Below are 23762 nucleotides of genomic sequence, written 5' to 3'. Positions count from 1 at the left end.
GTATACCCTACACCACTGGCCCTTTGTGTTTTACAAAAAGTGCACTCTCCTACAGTGAGCTGGTATTAGGGTTGCTGTCCTTTCAGAATCACAAACCTGTCACACACTGAAGACCTATAGGTTCACCACTGTACTAACCTGTCACACACTGAAGACCTATAGGTTCACCACTGTACTAACCTGTCACACACTGAAGACCTATAGGTTCACCACTGTACTAACCTGTCACACACTGAAGACCTATATGTTCACCACTGTACTAACCTGTCACACACTGAAGACCTATAGGTTCACCACTGTACTAACCTGTCACACACTGAAGACCTATAGGTTCACCACTGTACTAACCTGTCACATACTGAATACCTATAGGTTCAGCACTGTACTAACCTGTCACACACTGAAGACCTATAGGTTCACCACTGTACTGACCGGTCACACACTGAAGACCTATAGGTTCACCACTGTACTAACCTGTCACACACTGAAGACCTATAGGTTCACCACTGTACTAACCTGTCACATACTGAATACCTATAGGTTCACCACTGAAGACCTATAGGTTCACCACTGTACTAACCTGTCACACACTGAAGGCCTATAGGTTCACCACTGTACTAACCTGTCACACTGAAGACCTATAGGTTCACCACTGTACTAACCTGTCACACTGAAGACCTATAGGTTCACCACTGTACTAACCTGTCACACTGAAGACCTATAGGTTCACCACTGTCACATACTGAATACCTATAGGTTCACCACTGTACTAAATGTCACACACTGAAGGCCTATAGGTTCACCACTGTACTGACCGGTCACACACCGAAGACCTATAGGTTCACCACTGTACTAACCTGTCACACACTGAAGACCTATAGGTTCACCACTGTACTAACCTGTCACATACTGAAGACCTATAGGTTCACCACTGTACTGACAGGTCACACACTGAAGACCTATAGGTTCACCACAGTACTGACCTGTCACACACTGAAGACCTATAGGTTCACCACAGTACTAACCTGTCACACACCGAAGACCTATAGGTTCACCACAGTACTGACCGGTCACACACCGAAGACCTATAGGTTCACCACTGTACTAACCTGTCACACACCGAAGACCTATAGGTTCACCACTGTACTGACCGGTCACACACCGAAGACCTATAGGTTCACCACAGTACTGACCGGTCACACACTGAAGGCCTATAGGTTCACCACTGTACTAACCTGTCACACACTGAAGACCTATAGGTTCACCACTGAAGACCTATAGGTTCACCACTGAAGACCTATAGGTTCACCACTGTACTAACCTGTCACACACTGAAGACCTATAGGTTCACCACAGTACTGACCGGTCACACACTGAAGACCTATAGGTTCACCACTGTACTAACCTGTCACACACTGAAGACCTATAGGTTCACCACTGAAGACCTATAGGTTCACCACTGTACTAACCTGTCACACACTGAAGACCTATAGGTTCACCACTGTACTAAATGTCACACACTGAAGGCCTATAGGTTCACCACTGTACTGACCGGTCACACACCGAAGACCTATAGGTTCACCACTGTACTAACCTGTCACACACTGAAGACCTATAGGTTCACCACTGTACTAACCTGTCACATACTGAAGACCTATAGGTTCACCACTGTACTGACAGGTCACACACCGAAGACCTATAGGTTCACCACTGTACTAACCTGTCACACACTGAAGACCTATAGGTTCACCACTGTACTAACCTGTCACACACCGAAGACCTATAGGTTCACCACAGTACTGACCTGTCACACACTGAAGACCTATAGGTTCACCACAGTACTGACCTGTCACACACTGAAGACCTATAGGTTCACCACAGTACTGACCGGTCACACACCGAAGACCTATAGGTTCACCACAGTACTGACCGGTCACACACTGAAGACCTATAGGTTCACCACTGTACTAACCTGTCACACACCGAAGACCTATAGGTTCACCACAGTACTGACCGGTCACACACCGAAGACCTATAGGTTCACCACTGTACTAACCTGTCACACACTGAAGACCTATAGGTTCACCACTGTACTGACCGGTCACACACCGAAGACCTATAGGTTCACCACAGTACTGACCGGTCACACACCGAAGACCTATAGGTTCACCACAGTACTGACCGGTCACACACTGAAGGCCTATAGGTTCACCACTGTACTAACCTGTCACACACTGAAGACCTATAGGTTCACCACTGAAGACCTATAGGTTCACCACTGTACTAACCTGTCACACACTGAAGACCTATAGGTTCACCACAGTACTGACCGGTCACACACTGAAGACCTATAGGTTCACCACTGTACTAACCTGTCACACACTGAAGACCTATAGGTTCACCACTGAAGACCTATAGGTTCACCACTGTACTAACCTGTCACACACTGAAGACCTATAGGTTCACCACTGTACTAACCTGTCACACACTGAAGACCTATAGGTTCACCACTGTACTAACCTGTCACACACCGAAGACCTATAGGTTCACCACTGAAGACCTATAGGTTCACCACTGTACTAACCTGTCACACACCGAAGACCTATAGGTTCACCACTGAAGACCTATAGGTTCACCACTGTACTAACCTGTCACACACCGAAGACCTATAGGTTCACCACTGAAGACCTATAGGTTCACCACTGTACTAACCTGTCACACACCGAAGACCTATAGGTTCACCACTGTACTAACCTGTCACACACTGAAGACCTATAGGTTCACCACTGTACTAACCTGTCACACACCGAAGACCTATAGGTTCACCACTGAAGACCTATAGGTTCACCACTGTACTAACCTGTCACACACCGAAGACCTATAGGTTCACCACTGTACTAACCTGTCACACACTGAAGACCTATAGGTTCACCACTGTACTAACCTGTCACACACTGAAGACCTATAGGTTCACCACTGTACTAACCTGTCACACTGAAGACCTATAGGTTCACCACTGTACTGACCGGTCACACACTGAAGACCTATAGGTTCACCACAGTACTGACTGGTCACACACCGAAGACCTATAGGTTCACCACTGTACTAACCTGTCACACACTGAAGACCTATAGGTTCACCACTGAAGACCTATAGGTTCACCACTGAAGACCTATAGGTTCACCACTGTACTAACCTGTCACACACTGAAGACCTATAGGTTCACCACTGTACTAACCTGTCACACTGAAGACCTATAGGTTCACCACTGTACTAACCTGTCACACTGAAGACCTATAGGTTCACCACTGTACTAACCTGTCACACACTGAAGACCTATAGGTTCACCACTGAAGACCTATAGGTTCACCACTGAAGACCTATAGGTTCACCACTGTACTAACCTGTTACACTGAAGACCTATAGGTTCACCACTGTACTAACCTGTCACACACTGAAGACCTATAGGTTCACCACTGAAGACCTATAGGTTCACCACTGTACTAACCTGTCACACTGAAGACCTATAGGTTCACCACTGTACTAACCTGTCACACTGAAGACCTATAGGTTCACCACTGTACTAACCTGTCACACACTGAAGACCTATAGGTTCACCACTGTACTAACCTGTCACACACTGAAGACCTATAGGTTCACCACTGAAGACCTATAGGTTCACCACTGTACTAACCTGTCACACTGAAGACCTATAGGTTCACCACTGTACTAACCTGTCACACTGAAGACCTATAGGTTCACCACTGTACTAACCTGTCACACACTGAAGACCTATAGGTTCACCACTGAAGACCTATAGGTTCACCACTGTACTAACCTGTCACACTGAAGACCTATAGGTTCACCACTGCACTAACCTGTCACACACTGAAGACCTATAGGTTCACCACTGCACTAACCTGTCACACACTGAAGACCTATAGGTTCACCACTGTACTAACCTGTCACACTGAAGACCTATAGGTTCACCACTGTACTAACCTGTCACACACTGAAGACCTATAGGTTCACCACTAAAGACCTATAGGTTCACCACTGCGCAAACATGTCTATAATAGATAAAAAGGCTGTTAAGGAGTGTGTATATTTGGCCTGGAGAAGCAGTTCTATATGCTGACTGAATGGAAGCTGATAATTATGAGTTTTTTACTCTGGGAAGAAATTATGAGTCCGCACTGTCCAAGACAGAGTCAAGACCGAGTACAAATGTATCCAAAATGTAGAGAAGACCGAAACACTCAAAATGTGGTCTTGAGTACTACTATTGTAAAAATAGCCTACATATAAAGCCAACAAATAAAAACAATACAGCCTACAGGTAGAAAATAACATTATAAAAATAAATATCCTATAAATCAATGGCAATGCATAGCCAGTCTGCAAGGAACTTGAAACATTGTATCAACTTGTGTCAGCCCAAAGCTCATGCTAACAAACTTGCAAAATTGTATAAAATATTCTGGGCACTCAGTTTTGCTCCAGTGAGCTCGGAACAGACTGTAGGCTATAAGAGCTCATCGGGTAGGACATTTCCACTGGATTAGAGCACAATATTTTTCCCTTTCACGCTGAGTGGTTATCGAAAGGGAGAGAGCTGAAAAGATATTTGAAATACATTGAGAACTATTGTCATTCTCAACGGATGTAATAAGACTGTTTGCTTGAAGTGAAGAAAACATTACTTTGAGAAGCTCCACAGCCCATTAGTGGTGGTGCATTAAGCCAATAAGAAATACGTTCAGACCCTTAAAATTGGCCTACATTTGAGCACAGGCAAGGTAGCCTATAGTCCTACTTCTATGCGTAATCAGGTACAAATTGGGGAGAGACGTGCATTATGCATCCGAGCCACACTCCCCTTCCTCTTGGACTGTGCCATCCTCCGCAATGGATTAGATCAGACAAGTGTCTCATATTTAATTCATAAATATATACAGTACCAGTCAAAGGTTTGGACACACCTTATCATTCAAGGGTTTTTCTTTATTTTGACTATTTTCTACATTGTAGAATAATAGTGAAGACATCAAAACTATGAAATAACACGTGGAATCATATAGTAACCAAAAAGTGTTAAACAAATCTAAATATATTTTAGATTTGAAATTCTTCAAAGTAGCCACCCTTCCCCTTGATGACAGCTTTGCACACTTGTCTTACAATGTAGAAAATAGTCAAAATAAAGAAAAACACCAGAATGAGTAGGTGTGTCCAAACTTTTGACTGGTACTGTATATATTTGCTACAGCTCAACAACAACAAAAATCTTAGTTGACCAACAGCCTAACGACCAAACAATCGACTAATTGGGGTCAGCCCTAGTGTCCACATACAGTCACGCACGCACACACTTACGGGTCATCCACATCACTCTCAGTCTCACTGTCTGGCCTCTCTCTTTCGACCTCTCTCTCCCTCTCTGGGGCCAGGTCATCTGTGGAGGGAGTTGGCCTTGTGGGTCCTCTCTCCAGGGTGGGGGGGTCCTCATTGGCCTCCTGTAGCAGCACTGCACCCCCCTGAGACTCTGAGAAAGACAGGAAAAGGGGGTATTTTGCAATGATTCAAATCTCTGATAGTTATCTGGTAATACCAATGTTTGTGTTACGTAATCCATTATGTTTCATGTGTTTGAAATCATGGTAGAAATTGCAATCTTGCTGGGATTTGGGTAGAATTTAACTAACAACCGACCTGTTTTCAGACTGGCAGCTTGGGGATGATTGATTGGTTGTTGGCCCTCACCAGACTGAGTAGAGGCATCTGATTGGGTTGGTGCCAGGAAAGGGACCAATGAATGCCAGGGAAACACAGGAACTGACCGGGGTTCCACATTGGTCCAAACTTTAAAAAATAATACAAAGAAATGGTTAGGCCTACTCCTTTCATAACAGTTTATGGACTCACAATATGTCCAGACAATACACTCCTCATAGTAAGCTAGCCCAAACATATTTTTATAAAATTTCAACATCCGATAAACAATCTCAACTTTCATATAAACAAGATTCTATTTCCAGATTTGGGGAACATAGTGTTGTTAGCCCGTACACTTGCTAATATTTTATTTTTGTCAATATTAACACCTTTCTAGTATGGTCAAGAAGTGACTATCAAAGGCCCATCTTCCCAGAACCAGTGGCCCACTGGCTTAACCAATTAGCCTCAGGTATATACTCATAGCTGTTGCTGCTCCCCATATGGGACACCTCTGGAAACTCACCAGCAGATAGCTGATCTATGTGAGCATCAATCAGCCATGAGAAAGACCTGTATATACCATTTATATCACACTGTAAATTCATAATGCTACAATACACAAAATGGTGCTGGAGACAAATATGAAAAACACACAGAGGTAGTAAATGACCATGACTGACCAAACATGCTCAGTCCTTGACGGAGGTATTGAGGGCTTTCTGATGAATACATAGTTGAAAAGGGTCCTTTATTGTGTTTTTCCAAAAACGAGTCAATTAAAAAGGGTCCCTAAAAACGTCCCTTTACAAATGTCAGATAAAAATCCATGTGTTCAAACATCCATCAGTGATCCAAGATCGTATAGTGGATGGCAACTCCATCGATGAAGCAAGAAAGCAACAGTGCTCGATTGTGCCTGTATCTGACGCTTATCTTTAGATTGCGGTCATCACGCACAACGTTCACTGCAATAGACGCACTGCTATTATGATTTATCCGGTGGCGCACAGATATCTGTAAATGTTGATTTCTGATTAAAATGAAGTCCCAGGCGTATCGGTCAACAACATGAGACCAGCTCACGCTTTCATATTTTCGGAATGCCGCATTCTCTTCGAGCAGCCTATTTATTCACGCGCATTGACGATAACAATTATATTTCCCCAGTGCAGAACATGAAATACGGGGAATAACACAATGTAAAATGGATTGCCAAATAGTCACAAGTTGCAACAGGATACAGATGGGACAATATGTTAAATATCATCGGAGAAGTATGCGTTCCTCTTGATCTAATAACCCCTGATGCACCCTCGTCTGTTTGTTTACATTACTGGAGTGCTGCGGTCATGAGTAAGTTAACTAGGCCTCACCCTCATCCACGGAGTAAATTGGCACATCAGTCCGAGACATACGCTATCCTCGCGGCCATGTTCAACTTGTCTACACGTACTCGTTTCAGTTTAGCAATGTACAAATGGTACGAAAGGCTAGTAAATTGTTTAGGGCAGAAACGATCTCCGGAGTATTCGATTTATTGCATGTAGTCGACCAAGAATGTCTGACAGCTAGCTTGGACGACACTAACATGAATTGCTAGCAGTGGATAGTAAGCTGGCTAGCTAACTACGTGCATTAGCTATCTGGCTAGCTTTTTGTTATGCAAATGCTCAAAATGACAAAGCTATCAAATTCATCATCCTGCTAGATTTGTTTATTTAAGGGACTTGTATGTCTGAATCTATCAATCAATTGCGTATGCATCGGACCGTGTGTAAAGTTATACACAACTACTAGTTAGCTGAATGAACACAGGCTAGCAGCAGCTATTTGCCATCCATAAACTCCAGTGCAGGCTATGCTCAGCAACATCATGCTTTTACTTTGGATGTTCTTGCTGAAGTTTGGAGGACAAGTGACAACCCCAATTGTTTATCTTACGTTAGCTGGCCACCACAGATGGGTTTATTGCAGTCTACATTGACGCAAGTATCAAATCAAATTTATATAGCCCTTCGTACATCAGCTGATATCTCAAAGTGCTATACAGAAACCCAGCCTAAACCCCCAAACAATGCAGGTGAAGAAGCACGTAGCACTGCAATTGTCAGTCAAAATAACCTGTGTTACTTCAAAATACAGCTGACAGGTTCAACTCGAGAAGGCAACCCGAGGCTCAAGTGCACCGGCCCCTGGCCCTGCACCCGCAGAACAGAAACAGAAAGCAGTCAAAGAAACGCAATTGTCCTCATGCCACTACCCTTCCTTTACACAACATATGTCTGTTGCTATTGTTTGTCTTCACACCATGAAACCACTTATTTGAGGAACAATGACTGCTGAGTACTAGATCTATAAGATGGTAGCTAAATTTACCAAAAACCTGTCTCAATACGCCTGCATTTTTTACCCCCAAAACCGTTAGCTACCTGCCTGTTTAGCCGTATGGTTACTGTCAGCATCCAACATTGATATTCTATTGCTTTGGCACCAACTCATATTCAAATGTAAAGCAACGTGAAATCGAATTAACTTTCTACCACACAAGGCGGATCACATGCAGGTGTGCGTAAAACTGGTGCATTCACCCATCTCCCACTGGCTCTCCAGTTGCTGGTTAAATCCAAAGACCCATTGTTTTTGCAAGCTAGCCACCAAAATGCGCTACCCCCACTAACGTTAATATATATTTTTTAAACACCACCTTGGCCTCAGTCGGCTCCCGCACACACCCCTACCTCGTATCTATCAACGTCTCACAAAAATAATCGACTGAAAATATCGTTAGCAGAAGTATTTCACTCCAACGCTGTCATGAGCAGCAGCGATGATGATAACTCGGACCCCAATGACAGAAAGTGGGGCGAGACCAGAACACTATTCTATGTTGGTTGCTGCTCCCCTTGGACCAAAGAAAACGACAGAATTGAGCTCAAAGGCAGGAAACCGAAGCGAGAGACCAGCTGGAGATGTTCTGACACAGATCCGTGGAATCGTGGGCTTTATATAGAAATAGCAGATCGAGGTCCGGTGCGATCTCCGCCTGCAGCAGGTCACTTCGCGCGCGCCCACTCCTGCTCGGCAGGTATTTGTAGTAGAAAAGTTAACGTATCATAACATCTCCTCACTTTAGCTCAACTCTCTTCTCCACAATTTCTCCTCTCTGGCTTCGTCTGGCCCTTTCTTTCTTTTCCCCTCCCTCTTGTTGTAAACTAGGCTGCCCCCTCTCGCTCTTTCAGTGTGTCAACCTCGCCCATCCGTGCCCCGCCCTTTCTCTACATCTAAGCTCCGCCATTGGTCAAGGCAGCCACCTGTCATCCCACCGCCGTGACCGCTGATTGGTTCAAATATACACTGGAATGTCAGTCATATGCAAATTTCATCGGTCAGTCACTGATAGCTGCACTGAAATAGAGCTCCTAAAAAAAGACATATAAAATTGGAACATGACTTCGTATTGGCTCTTATGTTATTCAATCCAACCGTTACGTATCTGGCGTTAATTTATTGGCTACAAAGCCCAAATTCCCCAACCTGAATCATACCACAATAATTCCTTTACATAATCCCGCCCATGTCCCATCTCCATTGGTCTATTTTAGGTAGTATGCAAGATTGATTGCAGAGCAAGCAAATCGAACAGAGACATTCGGATGGAGGACAACAAATCGCTTGACAGAAGTTTAAATAAGGATAGTTTTAAAAAACACATGCAGTACCGAGTTCGTCCATCTGCATAGCGGGCGCTCTAGAAATCAAACTTTGAAGTGGAGCTGTGAAGCAGTTTCCACTAGATAGCACAGCCACAAAGTCAAATTGGCAATAGAGTAAAAATGTATGAAAACAAAAATGTGCTTTTTGGTCTTAATTTAAGGTGAGGGTTAGGCAAGGTTAGCAGTGGGGTTACAGTGCAAATGACAAGTGTTTTAACGACTTTGCAGATATGAAACAAACAGACAATTGTATCAGATAAAAATAAAATAAATTCCAAGTTTATGCTACAAAAAAACAACTTTTATAAAATGTTTTAAAAAGAGGTTATATTTGACTCAACATCCCATGAGGTATACTAAGGCATTGTTGCCGGAATAGATGGATGCAGTTGAATGCATGATTATAATTCACTAATACGTTCCTTGGTAGTCCAAAAAATATTGCTATCAGGTTGTAAATCACAGCTGGCCTGGTACATTGTTTGCTGCCTCCATTCGGGAAGCACTGTTTCAGTTTCAATGACTGAATATTTTGGACAAAAACTGACAAATGTAACTAAGGCTGGAATGCCAATAGGGCTCTTTCATACCGTCCCTAGGAGGGGTGCGTCACTTGAGTGAGTTGAGTCACTGATGTGATCCTCCTGTCTGGGTTGCCCCCCCTTCCTGTTTGGCCCTGTCCGGGGGTGTCATCGGATGGGGCCACGGTGTCTCCTGACCCCTCCTGTCTCAGCCTCCAGTATTAATGCTGCAGTAGTTTATGTGTCGGGGGGCTAGGGTCAGTTTGTTATATCTGGAGTACTTCTCCTGTCCTATTCGGTGTCCTGTGTGAATTTAAGTATGCTCTCTCTAATTCTCTCTTTCTTTCTCCTCTCGGAGGACCTGAACCCCAGGGCCATGCCTCGGGACTAACTGACATGATGACTCCTTGCTGTCCCCAGTCCACCTGGCCGTGCTGCTGCTCCAGTTTCAACTGTTCTGCCTGTGATTATTATTATTTGACCATGCAGGTCATTTGAACATCTTGGCCATGTTCTGTTATAATCTCCACCCGGCACAGCCAGAAGAGGACAGGCCACCCCACATAGCCTGGTTCCTCTCTAGGTTTCTTCCTAGGTTTTGGCCTTTCTAGGGAGTTTTTCCTAACCACTGTGCTTCTACACCTGCATTGCTTGCTGTTTGGGGTTTTAGGCTGGGTTTCTGTAAAGCACTTTGAGATATCAGCTGATGTACAAAGGGCAACATAAATACATTTGATTTGACAATCAAACTAGCAAGGGCTATGATCACAAGTAAGTCATAACATGGCTAATAGACTAGCATATCTATTTATGTAGCAAACTAAAAACACAGAGCCTAACATTAGTTAGCTAGCTAGCTGCTAGGTTGAAGTCATGCCATTGGAGGAGTGGGTGAGTGACTTTTTTTCAGTGTCTTTTCACAGCTGGAGATGCAGGTGTCATTTGGTTAGCTAGCAAGAACTTGAATAACTGTCATCCAGTTACCTAGCATATCTCTTGCGTTCGCAAATTCACTTTGGCTATCTAGCTAGCCTAGTGGTTAGAGTGTTGGGCCAGTAACTGAAAGCTTGCTGGATCGAATCCCGAGCTGACAAGGTGAAAATCTATCGTTCTGCCCCTTGAGAGAATGCCAAGAGTGTGCAAAGATGTCATCAAGGCAAAGGGCATACTTTGAAGAATCTCAAATATAAAACATTTTGATTTGTTTAACACTTTTTTGGTTACTACATGATCCCATTTGTGTTATTTACTAGTTTTGATGGCGTTACTATTATTCTACAATGTAGAAAATAGTGCAAATAAACAAAAACCCTGGAATGTGTAGGTGCGTCCAAACCTTTGACTGGTACTGTATGTTTTTATTTGGTTATTGGTCCTCCCCCTCCCCCCCCTCCTCCCTCTCTGCAGATGACTTCGTCAACCATTTTGAAAAGAAGGTCGACGACATCCGATCCTCGTTTGCTAAGTCAAACGACACCGCTGGTTCTGCTCACACTGCCCTACCCTGTGCTCTGACCTCTTTTTCCCCTCTCTCTCCAGATGAAATCTCGCTTCTTGTGACGGCCGGCCGCCCAACAACCTGCCCGCTTGACCCTATCCCCTCCTCTCTTCTCCAGACCATTTCCGGAGACCTTCTCCCTTACCTCACCTCGCTCATCAACTCATCCCTGACCGCTGGCTACGTCCCTTCCGTCTTCAAGAGAGCGAGAGTTGCACCCCTTCTGAAAAAACCTACACTCGATCCCTCCGATGTCAACAACTACAGACCAGTATCCCTTCTTTCTTTTCTCTCCAAAACTCTTGAACGTGCCGTCCTTGGCCAGCTCTCCCGCTATCTCTCTCAGAATGACCTTCTTGATCCAAATCAGTCAGGTTTCAAGACTAGTCATTCAACTGAGACTGCTCTTCTCTGTATCACGGAGGCGCTCCGCACTGCTAAAGCTAACTCTCTCTCCTCTGCTCTCATCCTTCTAGACCTATCGGCTGCCTTCGATACTGTGAACCATCAGATCCTCCTCTCCACCCTCTCCGAGTTGGGCATCTCCGGCGCGGCCCACGCTTGGATTGCGTCCTACCTGACAGGTCGCTCCTACCAGGTGGCATGGCGAGAATCTGTCTCCTCACCACGCGCTCTCACCACTGGTGTCCCCCAGGGCTCTGTTCTAGGCCCTCTCCTATTCTCGTTATACACCAAGTCACTTGGCTCTGTCATAACCTCACATGGTCTTTCCTATCATTGCTATGCAGACGACACACAATTAATCTTCTCCTTTCCCCCTTCTGATGACCAGGTGGCGAATCGCATCTCTGCATGTCTGGCAGACATATCAGTGTGGATGACGGATCACCACCTCAAGCTGAACCTCGGCAAGACGGAGCTGTTCTTCCTCCCGGGAAGGACTGCCCGTTCCATGATCTCGCCATCACGGTTGACAACTCCATTGTGTCCTCCTCCCAGAGCGCTAAGAACCTTGGCGTGATCCTGGACAACACCCTGTCGTTCTCAACTAACATCAAGGCGGTGGCCCGTTCCTGTAGGTTCATGCTCTACAACATCTGCAGAGTACGACCCTGCCTCACACAGGAAGCGGCGCAGGTCCTAATCCAGGCACTTGTCATCTCCCGTCTGGATTACTGCAACTCGCTGTTGGCTGGGCTCCCTGCCTGTGCCATTAAACCCCTACAACTCATCCAGAACGCCGCAGCCCGTCTGGTGTTCAACCTTCCCAAGTTCTCTCACGTCACCCCGCTCCTCCGCTCTCTCCACTGGCTTCCAGTTGAAGCTCGCATCCGCTACAAGACCATGGTGCTTGCCTACGGAGCTGTGAGGGGAACGGCACCGCAGTACCTCCAGGCTCTGATCAGGCCCTACACCCAAACAAGGGCACTGCGTTCATCCACCTCTGGCCTGCTCGCCTCCCTACCACTGAGGAAGTACAGTTCCCGCTCAGCCCAGTCAAAACTGTTCGCTGCTCTGGCCCCCCAATGGTGGAACAAACTCCCTCACGACGCCAGGACAGCGGAGTCAATCACCACCTTCCGGAGACACCTGAAACCCCACCTCTTTAAGGAATACCTAGGATAGGATAAAGTAATCCTTCTCACCCCCCCTTAAATGATTTAGATGCACTATTGTAAAGTGGCTGTTCCACTGGATGTCATAAGGTGAATTCACCAATTTGTAAGTCGCTCTGGATAAGAGCGTCTGCCAAATGACTTAAATGTAAATGTAATGTAAAATGTTATATTTACTGCTGTGTCTATTAATTGTCCAAACGCATGGCCACTTTCCCACTCTATATTGCTATAGAAATCTCACAAATGCCTTACTATACGTTGTTCCCAAACATTCTATTAATTTATGAAAACATGAAAAAAAAAACATGCTCGCTTCGAATATATATATATATATATATTTTTAAAGTGTAATATTCTTCCTGGTGGTGTATATGAACTGATTTTTTAAAATCAAATGTCATGTTGCTAAAATTCTGTCAGTTCCACTAAGGTTAGAGTTAGGTTTAAAATCATATTCTAAGGAGATGAATTGTAGAAATAGGCATGGATTATGACTTTGTGGCTGTGGTAACTAGTGACAACCCGGTGATGCCTGTGAGACCACACTATCTGTATCTTTGGGTTTTTTGTTATTAAATGCATTAATAATATTTCCAGACAATTCCCTTCCACATTCCAGGAATCATGTCATTTATCCTCTGGTCTGTAGGGTTATTACAGTGTAACAACATCAACCAGTCATCTAGCATCATCTAATGTAGCCTACTCTCTGATGTTATAACTGCTGCTCAGTGCTCAGCCATGTGTTTTGTGACTCAGCAGTGCATACACACTGTGGCAAACCTCTTCAAGGTTAGGAGCGTTTGTCACAAACTAAGTGGTAAACTGTCACCAAATCACCCAAGAATGAGAGTTCTTTCGAACAGGACAGTACCTGTGTGTTTGTTTCTCCGTCCTGGTCCACCCAGGCCGTAGGCGAGGTCAAGGATAGCAGGGTTCGGTACACGAATCGGGTTCTCGGTAGGTCCAGGTCCAAACGCCAACAGGTAAGTCCAAAACAGTCCAGCTCATACACGGTAAATCCAGCCAATCTCTATTGTCTCTTTCTCTATTGTTCATAGATCCTTCCAGCACTCTCTTCTTCTCTTCCTGTTTTTTCTTGACCCTTTATCTGTGGGTTGGCTCCACCTTCTGAGGATTCCCTTTGCTTCTGGGACTTGTAGTTTTGGTGGTCGGCCATTGTGTGATCTGTAGTTCTGACAGGGGTGGCCATTTTAGTGATCGGGCAGAGCCTGTTTATTAGTTCTGCTCTCACATATCTGCCATTTACCACTCGACCCCCTTCTTTGCCACACATCTCTCCCCCTAGATCTGACCCCCTAGGTCGGGCTACCGCAGCAAAATATGCGTGCATGCGGGATAACCCATCCACGTTTCCCATTTCCTTCCCTGCTCTGTGTTTCAAGTCAAAATGAAACAGTTGGAGACTCAAAAACCACCGCATCACCCGAGCGTTCTTCTCTTTAGCCCTATGCATCCAGGTGAGTGGGGCATGGTCACTGATGAGGGTGAAGTGGCGCCCCAGCAGGTAGTATTTCAGGCTTTCTAGAGCCCACGTTACTGCCAGCGCCTCTTTCTCAACGACTGAGTAGTTGGTTTCCCGTGGTTCCAGCTTCCTGCTTAAAAACAGGATGGGGTGTTCCACCCCTTCTACCTCTTGGGATAGCACTGCTCCCAAGCCGACCTCTGAGGCATCCGTCTGAACCATAAACTCTCTCTCAAAGTCTGGTACCACCAGCACTGGATTACAGCAGAGAGCCTCCTGTAATGTCCTAAATGCTTTGGTGGCCCTTTCCCATTTGACCATGTTTGGCCCTCTGGCTCTAGTCATGTCGGTAAGTGGGGCGGCCACTGTGGCATAACTTGGGATGAACTTCCGGTAGTAACCCATCAGCCCTAGGAAGGCTCGAACCTGCTTCTAATTGACTGGTTTCGGACATTCTCTAATTGCCTTCACCTTCTTATGTTGGGGTTTGATTAACCCTCTTCCCACAGTGTATCCCAGATACTCTGTTTCCTCTAACCCCACATAACACTTGGCAGGGTTTGCCGTGAGCCCTGCCTTTCTAAGGGCGTCTAACACTGCCTGTACCCGGGGTAAGTGGGATTCCCAATCTGGGCTGTAGATCCCCACGTCATCTAAATAAGCTGCGGCATATGCTTTGTGCGGTTTTAGGACTTTGTCCATGAGCCATTGAAAGGTGGCTGGGGCCCCGTGTAAGCCGAATGGCATGACGGTGTATTGAAACAAACCGTCAGGTGTTGCAAAGGCTGTCTTTTCTTTGGCCCTGGGGGTCAGAGGAATTTGCCAGTACCCTTTTGTCAGATCAAGAGTCGTAATGTACCGAGCATTACCAATTTTCTCCAGTAGTTCATCTACTCGGGGCATGGGGTAGGCATCAAACTTGGAGATTTAATTTACCTTCCGAAAGTCGTTACAGAACCGCAAAGACCCATCGGGCTTGGAGACCATCACAATTGGGCTAGACCACTCACTATGTGACTCTTCGATCACTCCAGCTGTCAACATTTTCTCAGCCTCTGCTCTAATCGCGGCCCGTCGAGCCTCGGGTACCCGATATGGCCCCATACTCACTTTTCTCCCTGGTAGGGAAACGATATCATGAGCCGTAACCTCAGTTCGGCCAGGTACCTCTGAAAACACATCTTTGTTCTTCTGGATCAGGGTCTTTACTTCCTGTACTTGTGCTGGGGACAGAGTGGGTGAGATATTTACTTTGGCTGTCTCCTGAGTGTGTGTGGGGTATGTGACCATTAGTGTTTCTCTCTCTCTCCATGATTTTAACAGATTTATGTGATAAATCTGTTCCTGGGGCCGTCGACCTGGCTGTCGGATCCGATAATTGACTTCTCCTATTCTCTCCAGTACTTCATATGGTCCTTTCCATGTGGCCAGTTTTTTACACTCTACCGTGGGGATCAGCACTAACACCTTATCTCCCGGTTGAAATTCCCTCAGGGTAGCCTGCCGGTTATAAGTGTGCCGCTGGTGCTCCTGTGCTTGTCTCATGTGCTCTCTGACGATGGGCATGACTATGGCTATCCTGTCTTGCATTGCCATGACGTGTTCTATGACACTAATATACGGGGTGGATTGGTGCTCCCAGGTTTCCCGGGCGATGTCTAAGATTCCCCGGGGATGCCTCCCATATACCAGCTCAAAGGGTGAAAACCCCAGCGAGGCTTGAGGAACCTCACTAATGGCAAACATCAGATACGGCAACATGCAATCCCAGTTCTTCCCATCCTTATCGATTACCTTCCTGAGCATTGACTTCAGGGTCCGGTTGAATCTCTCGACCAGCCCGTCCGTCTGAGGATGGTAAACCGATGTCCTCAACTGTTTCACCTGCCACAGCTTACAAAGGTCCGCCATAATTCGGGACATAAAGGGGGTCCCCTGGTCGGTAAGGATCTCCTTTGGAACCCCTACCCTGGTGAACAAGAGCACTAATTCCTTTGCAATATTCTTGGAAGCCATCGTCCGAAGGGGAATGGCTTCTGGGTAGCGAGCGGCATAATCTAGAATGACCAGAATGTATTGGTGCCCTCTGGCGGATTTGGGTAGTGGGCCCACTAAATCCATCGCTATCCTCTCAAATGGTGTTTCGATTATGGGGAGTGGCACTAACGGGCTTCTAACAGCTGGTCGGGGAGCTGTTAACTGGCACTCCGAGCACTCTCCACAATGCCGAGTCACTTCAGCTTGAATTCCTGGCCAGTAAAACCTCCTTACAATCCGGTCTCGGGTTTTATCGATACCAAGGTGTCCACCCAGAATGTGCCCATGAGCTAGATCCAGTACTGTCCTCCGGTACCGAGTGGGAACCAACAACTGTTCCACCACATCAACCCCTATTTTCGAGACTCTGTACACCAAACCCTTTTTCATGATGAAGTGGGGAAAACTATTAGGCATCATACCAACATTTATGGGAGTACCATCTACGACCTGCACATCTGCTCTGGCTTGCTGCAGGGTTGGATCCTGGTTTTGGGTGGATCCTGGTTTTGGGCCGTCCCAAAATTAGTCAAGGAACCTGCCAGGTCTGCGGGTTCTAGATCGTCGTCCTCTGGATTCAGACCGACCCCAGCCCCACTAGTACCGGGCTGTTCGTTATCAGCGAGGTTTGCCACTTCATCCTCCTCCTCCCCTACTAGCACTTGTGATGTTGTCCCCTGGGAGACCTCTTTTCCTGGCTTTGGTTGAAGGCCCCATGCTTCTTCCTGCTTGGTCAGGGTTGTTGGCTTCTCAAATATGCCATTCTTGTGGCCTAACTTCGCAAAGTTAGGAAAGTCTCTACCCAATATTACATCATATGGCATCTTTGGGACCACACCGACCTCATAATCCAGCAGACCGTCCTCTGTTTGTATGCTCACTAAGGCCGTGGGGTACAGACGGGTATCCCCATGAATGCATGCAACACTGATATCCTGTCTTGTATCCAGTTTATGATTCGGCACTAGGCTTGCAACGACCAGGGTTAGCATACTGCCGGAATCCAGCAGTGCTTCAACCTCTTTCCCTTCAACCTTCACCCTGCACATATGTTTGTTTCTTGATCTTTCAAGTACAGTGGTTACAACAGGACATGCACACCGTATATCATCTTCATTTTCACCGAGGTTACATTGCATTGGCTCTTCTTTAATAGGGCAGTAGGCTGCAATATGTCCTGATTGATTACAATTGTAACAGATAATAGGGGTTCGGGGGGGAGACCCCCTCGACACCCAGTCCCGGTTTCCGTTTTTTCCCTTAGTGTCTCGGCCTGATTCTGATTCTTTCCTCATGGCCCCACGCTGCTCTCTTCCCCCTCTATATGCTGGGACAGCCTTACCCTGTCCGCTGGTTTGCCCATGCCTGGGAACGGGAATCTTTCCTCCTGTGCCTGCTCAGCTGTTCCTGCCATACAATACCGTTCAACCAGGCCCACGAGATGGTCGGCGGAAAGTACCTCGTTCTGGCCAACCCATCGTCTCACTTCTTGGGGTAGACCTCGCTGAAACTGGTTGAGTACGATGGTCTCGACGATCTTGGCGGATGACCGGGTCTCTGGTCGCAACCATTTCCGTGCCAGGTGAATCAAGTCGAACATCTGTGTTCGTGGGGGTTGTCCCGGTCGGTAGGACCACTGGTGGAAGCGGTGTGCCCTCACGGTATTGGTCACTCCCAGTCTAGTCAGGATCTCTCCCTTTAGTTTATCGTAATCCTGTGCATCTTTCAACTCCAGGTCGAAATACGCTTTTTGAGCGTCCCCTGCCAGGTATGGTGCCAGAAGCCCTGCCCATTCTTCTTTTGGCCACTTCTCCCTCTCTGCCGTCCTTTTGAAGGTGGTAAGATATGCTTCCACATCATCCTGCGCTGTCATTTTTTGAAGAAAATAATTGGCCCTCCTCTGGGTATTTGCAGCTGGTAATTGAGCCCCAATTTGGTCCGCTAGACCCTTTAGGCCTTCTCTTAACTCCCGGGTGTTTCTCTCTTGCTCTTCTCTGAGCAGCTGGTTGGTGCGGTGCTGGATCTGTAACGTGTCCTGATACATTCGCATTGCATCCTGATGAGCTATTTGTTGAGCTCTAGTTGCCTCTTGTTGGGCGGCCGCCGCTTGTAACAGGGCCTGTATGGCTCCCTCCATACTCATTTTCCTGAGAAACTGTCCTAACCAAACAAAGCCACAAAAAAACCTGAGTCCCCTTTGGAGTGCTAACTGAACATTTTTCTTTTTCTTCTACTTAACCAGTGGTATGGTTAGTCCATGCCCGCATCCTCAACCACGCGTGGCAAACCTCTTCAAGGTTAGGAGCGTTTGTCACAAACTAAGTGGTAAACTGTCACCAAATCACCCAAGAATGAGAGTTCTTTCGAACAGGACAGTACCTGTGTGTTTGTTTCTCCGTCCTGGTCCACCCAGGCCGTAGGCGAGGCAGGGTTCGGTACACGAATCGGGTTCTCGGTAGGTCCAGGTCCAAACGCCAACAGGTAAGTCCAAAACAGTCCAGCTCATACACGGTAAATCCAGCCAATCTCTATTGTCTCTTTCTCTATTGTTCATAGATCCTTCCAGCACTCTCTTCTTCTCTTCCTGGTTTTTCTTGACCCTTTATCTGTGGGTTGGCTCCACCTTCTGAGGGTTCCCCTTGCTTCTGGGACTTGTAGTTTTGGTGGTTGGCCATTTTGTGATCTGTAGTTCTGACAGGGGTGGCCATTTTAGTGATCGGGCAGAGCCCGTTTATTAGTTCTGCTCTCACATATCTGCCATTTACCACTCGACCCCCTTCTTTGCCACAACACACACCATGTGACTGAATTACAGGAATGCTAAAAAGCGACAGAGTATTGGTAATGAGTAATTAGCAGCCTTAGAGAAGTTTAGAGGAACCACCGTCAGTGTCTTTTCTAACTAGACTACTATACTACTACTTCTTCAACTAATTGCTCCACTACCATTGTGTTTTAAATAGTGGCAGTACAGGCAGCAGCAGCAGTTCCACATAATGGCAGTCATGAGCATTAGAAGTATTAGAAGTAGCCTAATGGTTGTGGAACGATGAAATACATTTTCACCACCATAAAATCAGATGGTTGGACAATTATTCACTCTATTACAACATGTTATTTAACCACATGTGTACGCCACACACACACACACACACACACACACACACACACACACACACACACACACACACACACACACACACACACACACACACACACACACACACACACACACACACACACACACACACACAGCTATGTGTGGTTGGCACACGCACTGGCATGTAAACTGAGTGGTAAATGATTGAGTTGTTTGTGGAGCGTTTCTCTCAGTTTCCATGTCATTAGTCAGAAACAGAGAGGGGAGGCGAGCAATGATGTCATTTTCCACCATAAAAAGCCCATTAAATTCCAGAATATAAATTTAAAAAATGTTTTCATAGTGCAGCTTAACATTCCCTAGACTTGACTTTTAAATGTGTGTGTGTGTGTTTATGTTGAGCACACACATCATGCACACACAACAAGCACACACGCTTTCTGACAGATACAAGAACACAAGCGTGTACTGTATACACATGCACACCTGTAGACACATACGCAGTCGCACTTACACACAAACCAGGACTGAGAAAGAAAATGAGTGGTGGAGGTTTTAGAAACAGGGAAAAATGGGTGGGAATAGAAGAGAGGGAGGTAGTATCAGTGTAAAAATAGACTACCAGTCATTCTGTGTAGAGGGGAGGAGAGAGGGAGGGAAAACAAAACTCTTATGGGAGGAAGGTTGGAGAGGCCAGAGATGGGGGAGATGGATCACACACACACACACACACACACACACACACACACACACACACACACACACACACACACACACACACACACACACACACACACACACACACACACACACACACACACACACACACACAGTGCAGTGAGTACAAACACACAAATCAACTACTAAGGGCACTGACTGCAACTCCTATTACTGGATAAAAGGTTGCCTATAGATGTCCTCATCATTTATCACTAATACTGCTGCTAATAGAAAACATACACACATTATGACAAATTGAGTGTGTTGGTACAGTACATCTAAACACAATTCTCACTAATAGCTGCAAATAGCGTACTTCATAACACACAGTCTAAACTATGACAAATAGTGTATCTAATACCCTCCAGCACAGTGTACATTTTATTTGAAGTGTTCTGTTCAAATACAATAGAGGGAGGGTCTAATCTCCCTCTTCTAGCCAGTCATCTCACAGGGAGCTTTGGGAGCCAGCCAATAAGGTCACAGCGAGCGCAACTAGCTCAGATCAGGCAGATGTTGTTGTCATAGTAAAGAACTTATATTAATGTTCCAGAACCACTACTGAAAGACAGACATACAGTATCTGCTCTCAGCTACTGTCAACAGCATCCTACCCTTTTGCTTCAATGAAAAATTCAGGAAAAATTGAAAGATTAACTTCATCAACATTTAAATGGCAGTCGAAACAGCCTTATTCTTTGAAGTGTTCTAATCTGTCATTCATTGTGTTGTCCATTCAGCTGGGATTTTCTCCCCAGTCTCTGAGGGAGTCACTTCTGTCATGGGAATGCCCAAGCCTGTGGCGTGACGCAAACGGATAAACTAATGGGCATTAGACCCGACCTCGACCAAAAAAGTGAGAGACTGCAGCTTTGAAACTGACCTGAGCTCTGACCATGTTAATACATATAAACCGCTACAGAGAGCGACAGAGGGAGAGAGGGGAGTTACAGCCCTGTCGCTGAGGGTACACTGTTATTAAACTACACTGAGCAAAAATATCAACGCAGGCCACAATCAACAGCCTGATCAACTCTATGCGAAGGAGATGTGTCGTGCGGCATGAGGCAAATGGTGATCAAAATCTACTGACTGGTTTTCTGATCCACGGCCCTACTTTTTTAAATTAAAGGTATCTGTGATCAACCGATGGATATCTATATTCCCAGTAATGTGGAATACATGGATCAGAACCTAATGAAAGTATAAAATTAACTGATTTCCTTCTATGAACTGTAACTCAGTAAAATCTTTGAAATTATCGCATATTATATTTCTATTCAGTATATTTTGTGCGTAAAGGCTCTACAAACCAGTTTTTTTATGAGTTTATAAATGCTTCCCTAACCCTAAATAATCTACAAGATGATGAAACAGAGATGAATATACACGTATTTTCATGTCTTTCTTTCATTGATCCCTAATAATCTGAACTGTTCCCTCCATATAGTCTGTCGAGACAATTCTAATTAAAGGTGCCACATTTAAAGGGATGGCTTTAGATATATTGAATCAAAACTCAATGAGAAAATCTGTTGGCAGGCAAGTGGGTGAGTTTTCAGCGGTTGAATAAAATGTATTCAGAGCGCACAAGGGAACCACGCCGGAAAAGCCTGTCATGTACCTGGCATAAGGTAAGTGTGAATACCAACTACTGAGAGGGCGTAGGAAAGGCGTGTGTAGGAAAGTATTCATTTCCTATGTCTGAATTGGGCCCACAGTGATGATATAAAAATAAAAAGACTACATGGGGGCTTTAACATATGCAAGTTATACAAGAGTCATTTTGTTATGTAGGCTGTGACACACATTTATGTTTGGTAGGAAAGAATGTTGGGTAGCAACAAATGAAACAGCACGCGGGTGCAGACAGATCACAGAACAACAGGCAGGAAATACAAGAGATAATCAATAGATTATCAATAGACATTCAATCCATTAAATTGAAGATAGACTAAACCTAGAATTATGAGATCACTTGGGCTGAATAATCTCCTACCTCGCGCTACACTCGCATTAACATCTGCTAACCATGTGTATGTGACAAATAAAATTTGATTTGATTTGATTAGATCACCATGCAGACATGACTGAATAGTGACAAACCACTATTCCTCTGGACAAAATGAAAGGACATGGAGAGGAGAGTGTTGAAATTAAAGGGAGAAAATCTCGAAAGAGAGAGACCACCTCAGCTTAGCTTAACGATCTCCCTCTCCTGTCTCTGATTGGTGGAGCTCTGCACCGTATCTGTGTAGGAGTTTGTTCTCATCGAACCAAAAGCTACATATTGAGGGACTGCATAATACTCTGTCTACAGGAATATCTGTATGGGGTGTTGATCTGTGCTGCGGGTGTGTGTGTGTCTGTGCGTTTATGTCCAGTTTCTCTGAAGGTGTTTCCGGTTCTCTGACATGAGGCTCTACGTGAAGTCCCTGACTTTTCGCCCCCTCCAACACCCACCCTGACTCCCACCTGGCATCACATCTAGGGGCACACCACAGTCTCTCCCTCTCTCGCCTCTTTCTCCCACTCCCCAAATTCATCTCTCCCCCTCTCTCTCCTTCCTCCTACTAGTCATTTGCTCTATCCAATTATAACTCGATTTGCCACCCTCCACAGTTACCACGGTAACAGTCATGTTGGGCACAGTTCCCCATGTCACTTGTGGAGACCAATGGCCCCCTGAACGCACCACAACACACACCACTCCCCACCTGGCCTCTGTGTCTTCCCTAGAGACAGAGCGTTATGATGTCATCTATTCGTGTGTAATCAAATCATGGAATTCAGCTTCTGTAAAAACGCAGAACTAGTGTGCGTCACGTCATCCTGAAGCTTTCCTGAGACCATAAGCTGTGTGTGGTTCAGTGTGTGATCCAGCCTGCCCAGACAAATCATGGACATAGGTACAAGAGATGCTCAGTGTTCGTCGGTACACACATATCCACCATCGACAGTCCAGCTCTTTGTCGTCTGTTCTTTTCAGACACAGGACACATGCGCACTAACACTGAGCCTGTTCAAGAGCACAGTACTTCTCCTGTTCCCACTCCCTAGCCACTGATCTAGGATCAACTCAACATTGCCAAACCCTAACCATTATAGGGGGGAACACACCAAACTGACACCAGATCAGCGTCTAGGTGCACCGTCCTCCCCTGTCCTTGTTCTGTGGCTGAGATGTAATGTGTGTGTTTGTCCACCTGGAGGCAGTATGAGCCAGCAGATAAAGCACCAGCAGAAAGACAGAGCCATGCCAGACAGCCTGGGAAAACACTCCAGCAGGAGAGAGAAGAAGAGAGCGGGAAGAGAGATGTTCGACCTCCCTAAAATAAAAACTGCTCTCCTAAAGTAAAGCAAAGTCTAACTTAGGTCGGAGAGCACCT

General features: G+C 45.7%; 1 protein-coding gene across 1 annotated transcript in view; it reads right to left on the bottom strand.

Moving 5' to 3' along the window:
- Positions 1 to 23762, bottom strand: part of LOC135521942 (protein capicua homolog) — a 67609-nt gene that overhangs the window by 17306 nt on the left and 26541 nt on the right. Inside the window, 2 exon segments of the mRNA XM_064947761.1 lie at positions 5377 to 5545; positions 5713 to 5862. Of these exon segments, the coding sequence (XP_064803833.1) occupies positions 5377 to 5545; positions 5713 to 5862 (319 nt within the window).

Source organism: Oncorhynchus masou, chromosome 30 (genome assembly GCF_036934945.1).
Source record: "Oncorhynchus masou masou isolate Uvic2021 chromosome 30, UVic_Omas_1.1, whole genome shotgun sequence".
NCBI lineage: Eukaryota > Metazoa > Chordata > Actinopteri > Salmoniformes > Salmonidae > Oncorhynchus > Oncorhynchus masou.
Note: the sequence above shows the minus strand (reverse complement) of the source record. Positions and strands in the feature narration are given on the sequence as shown.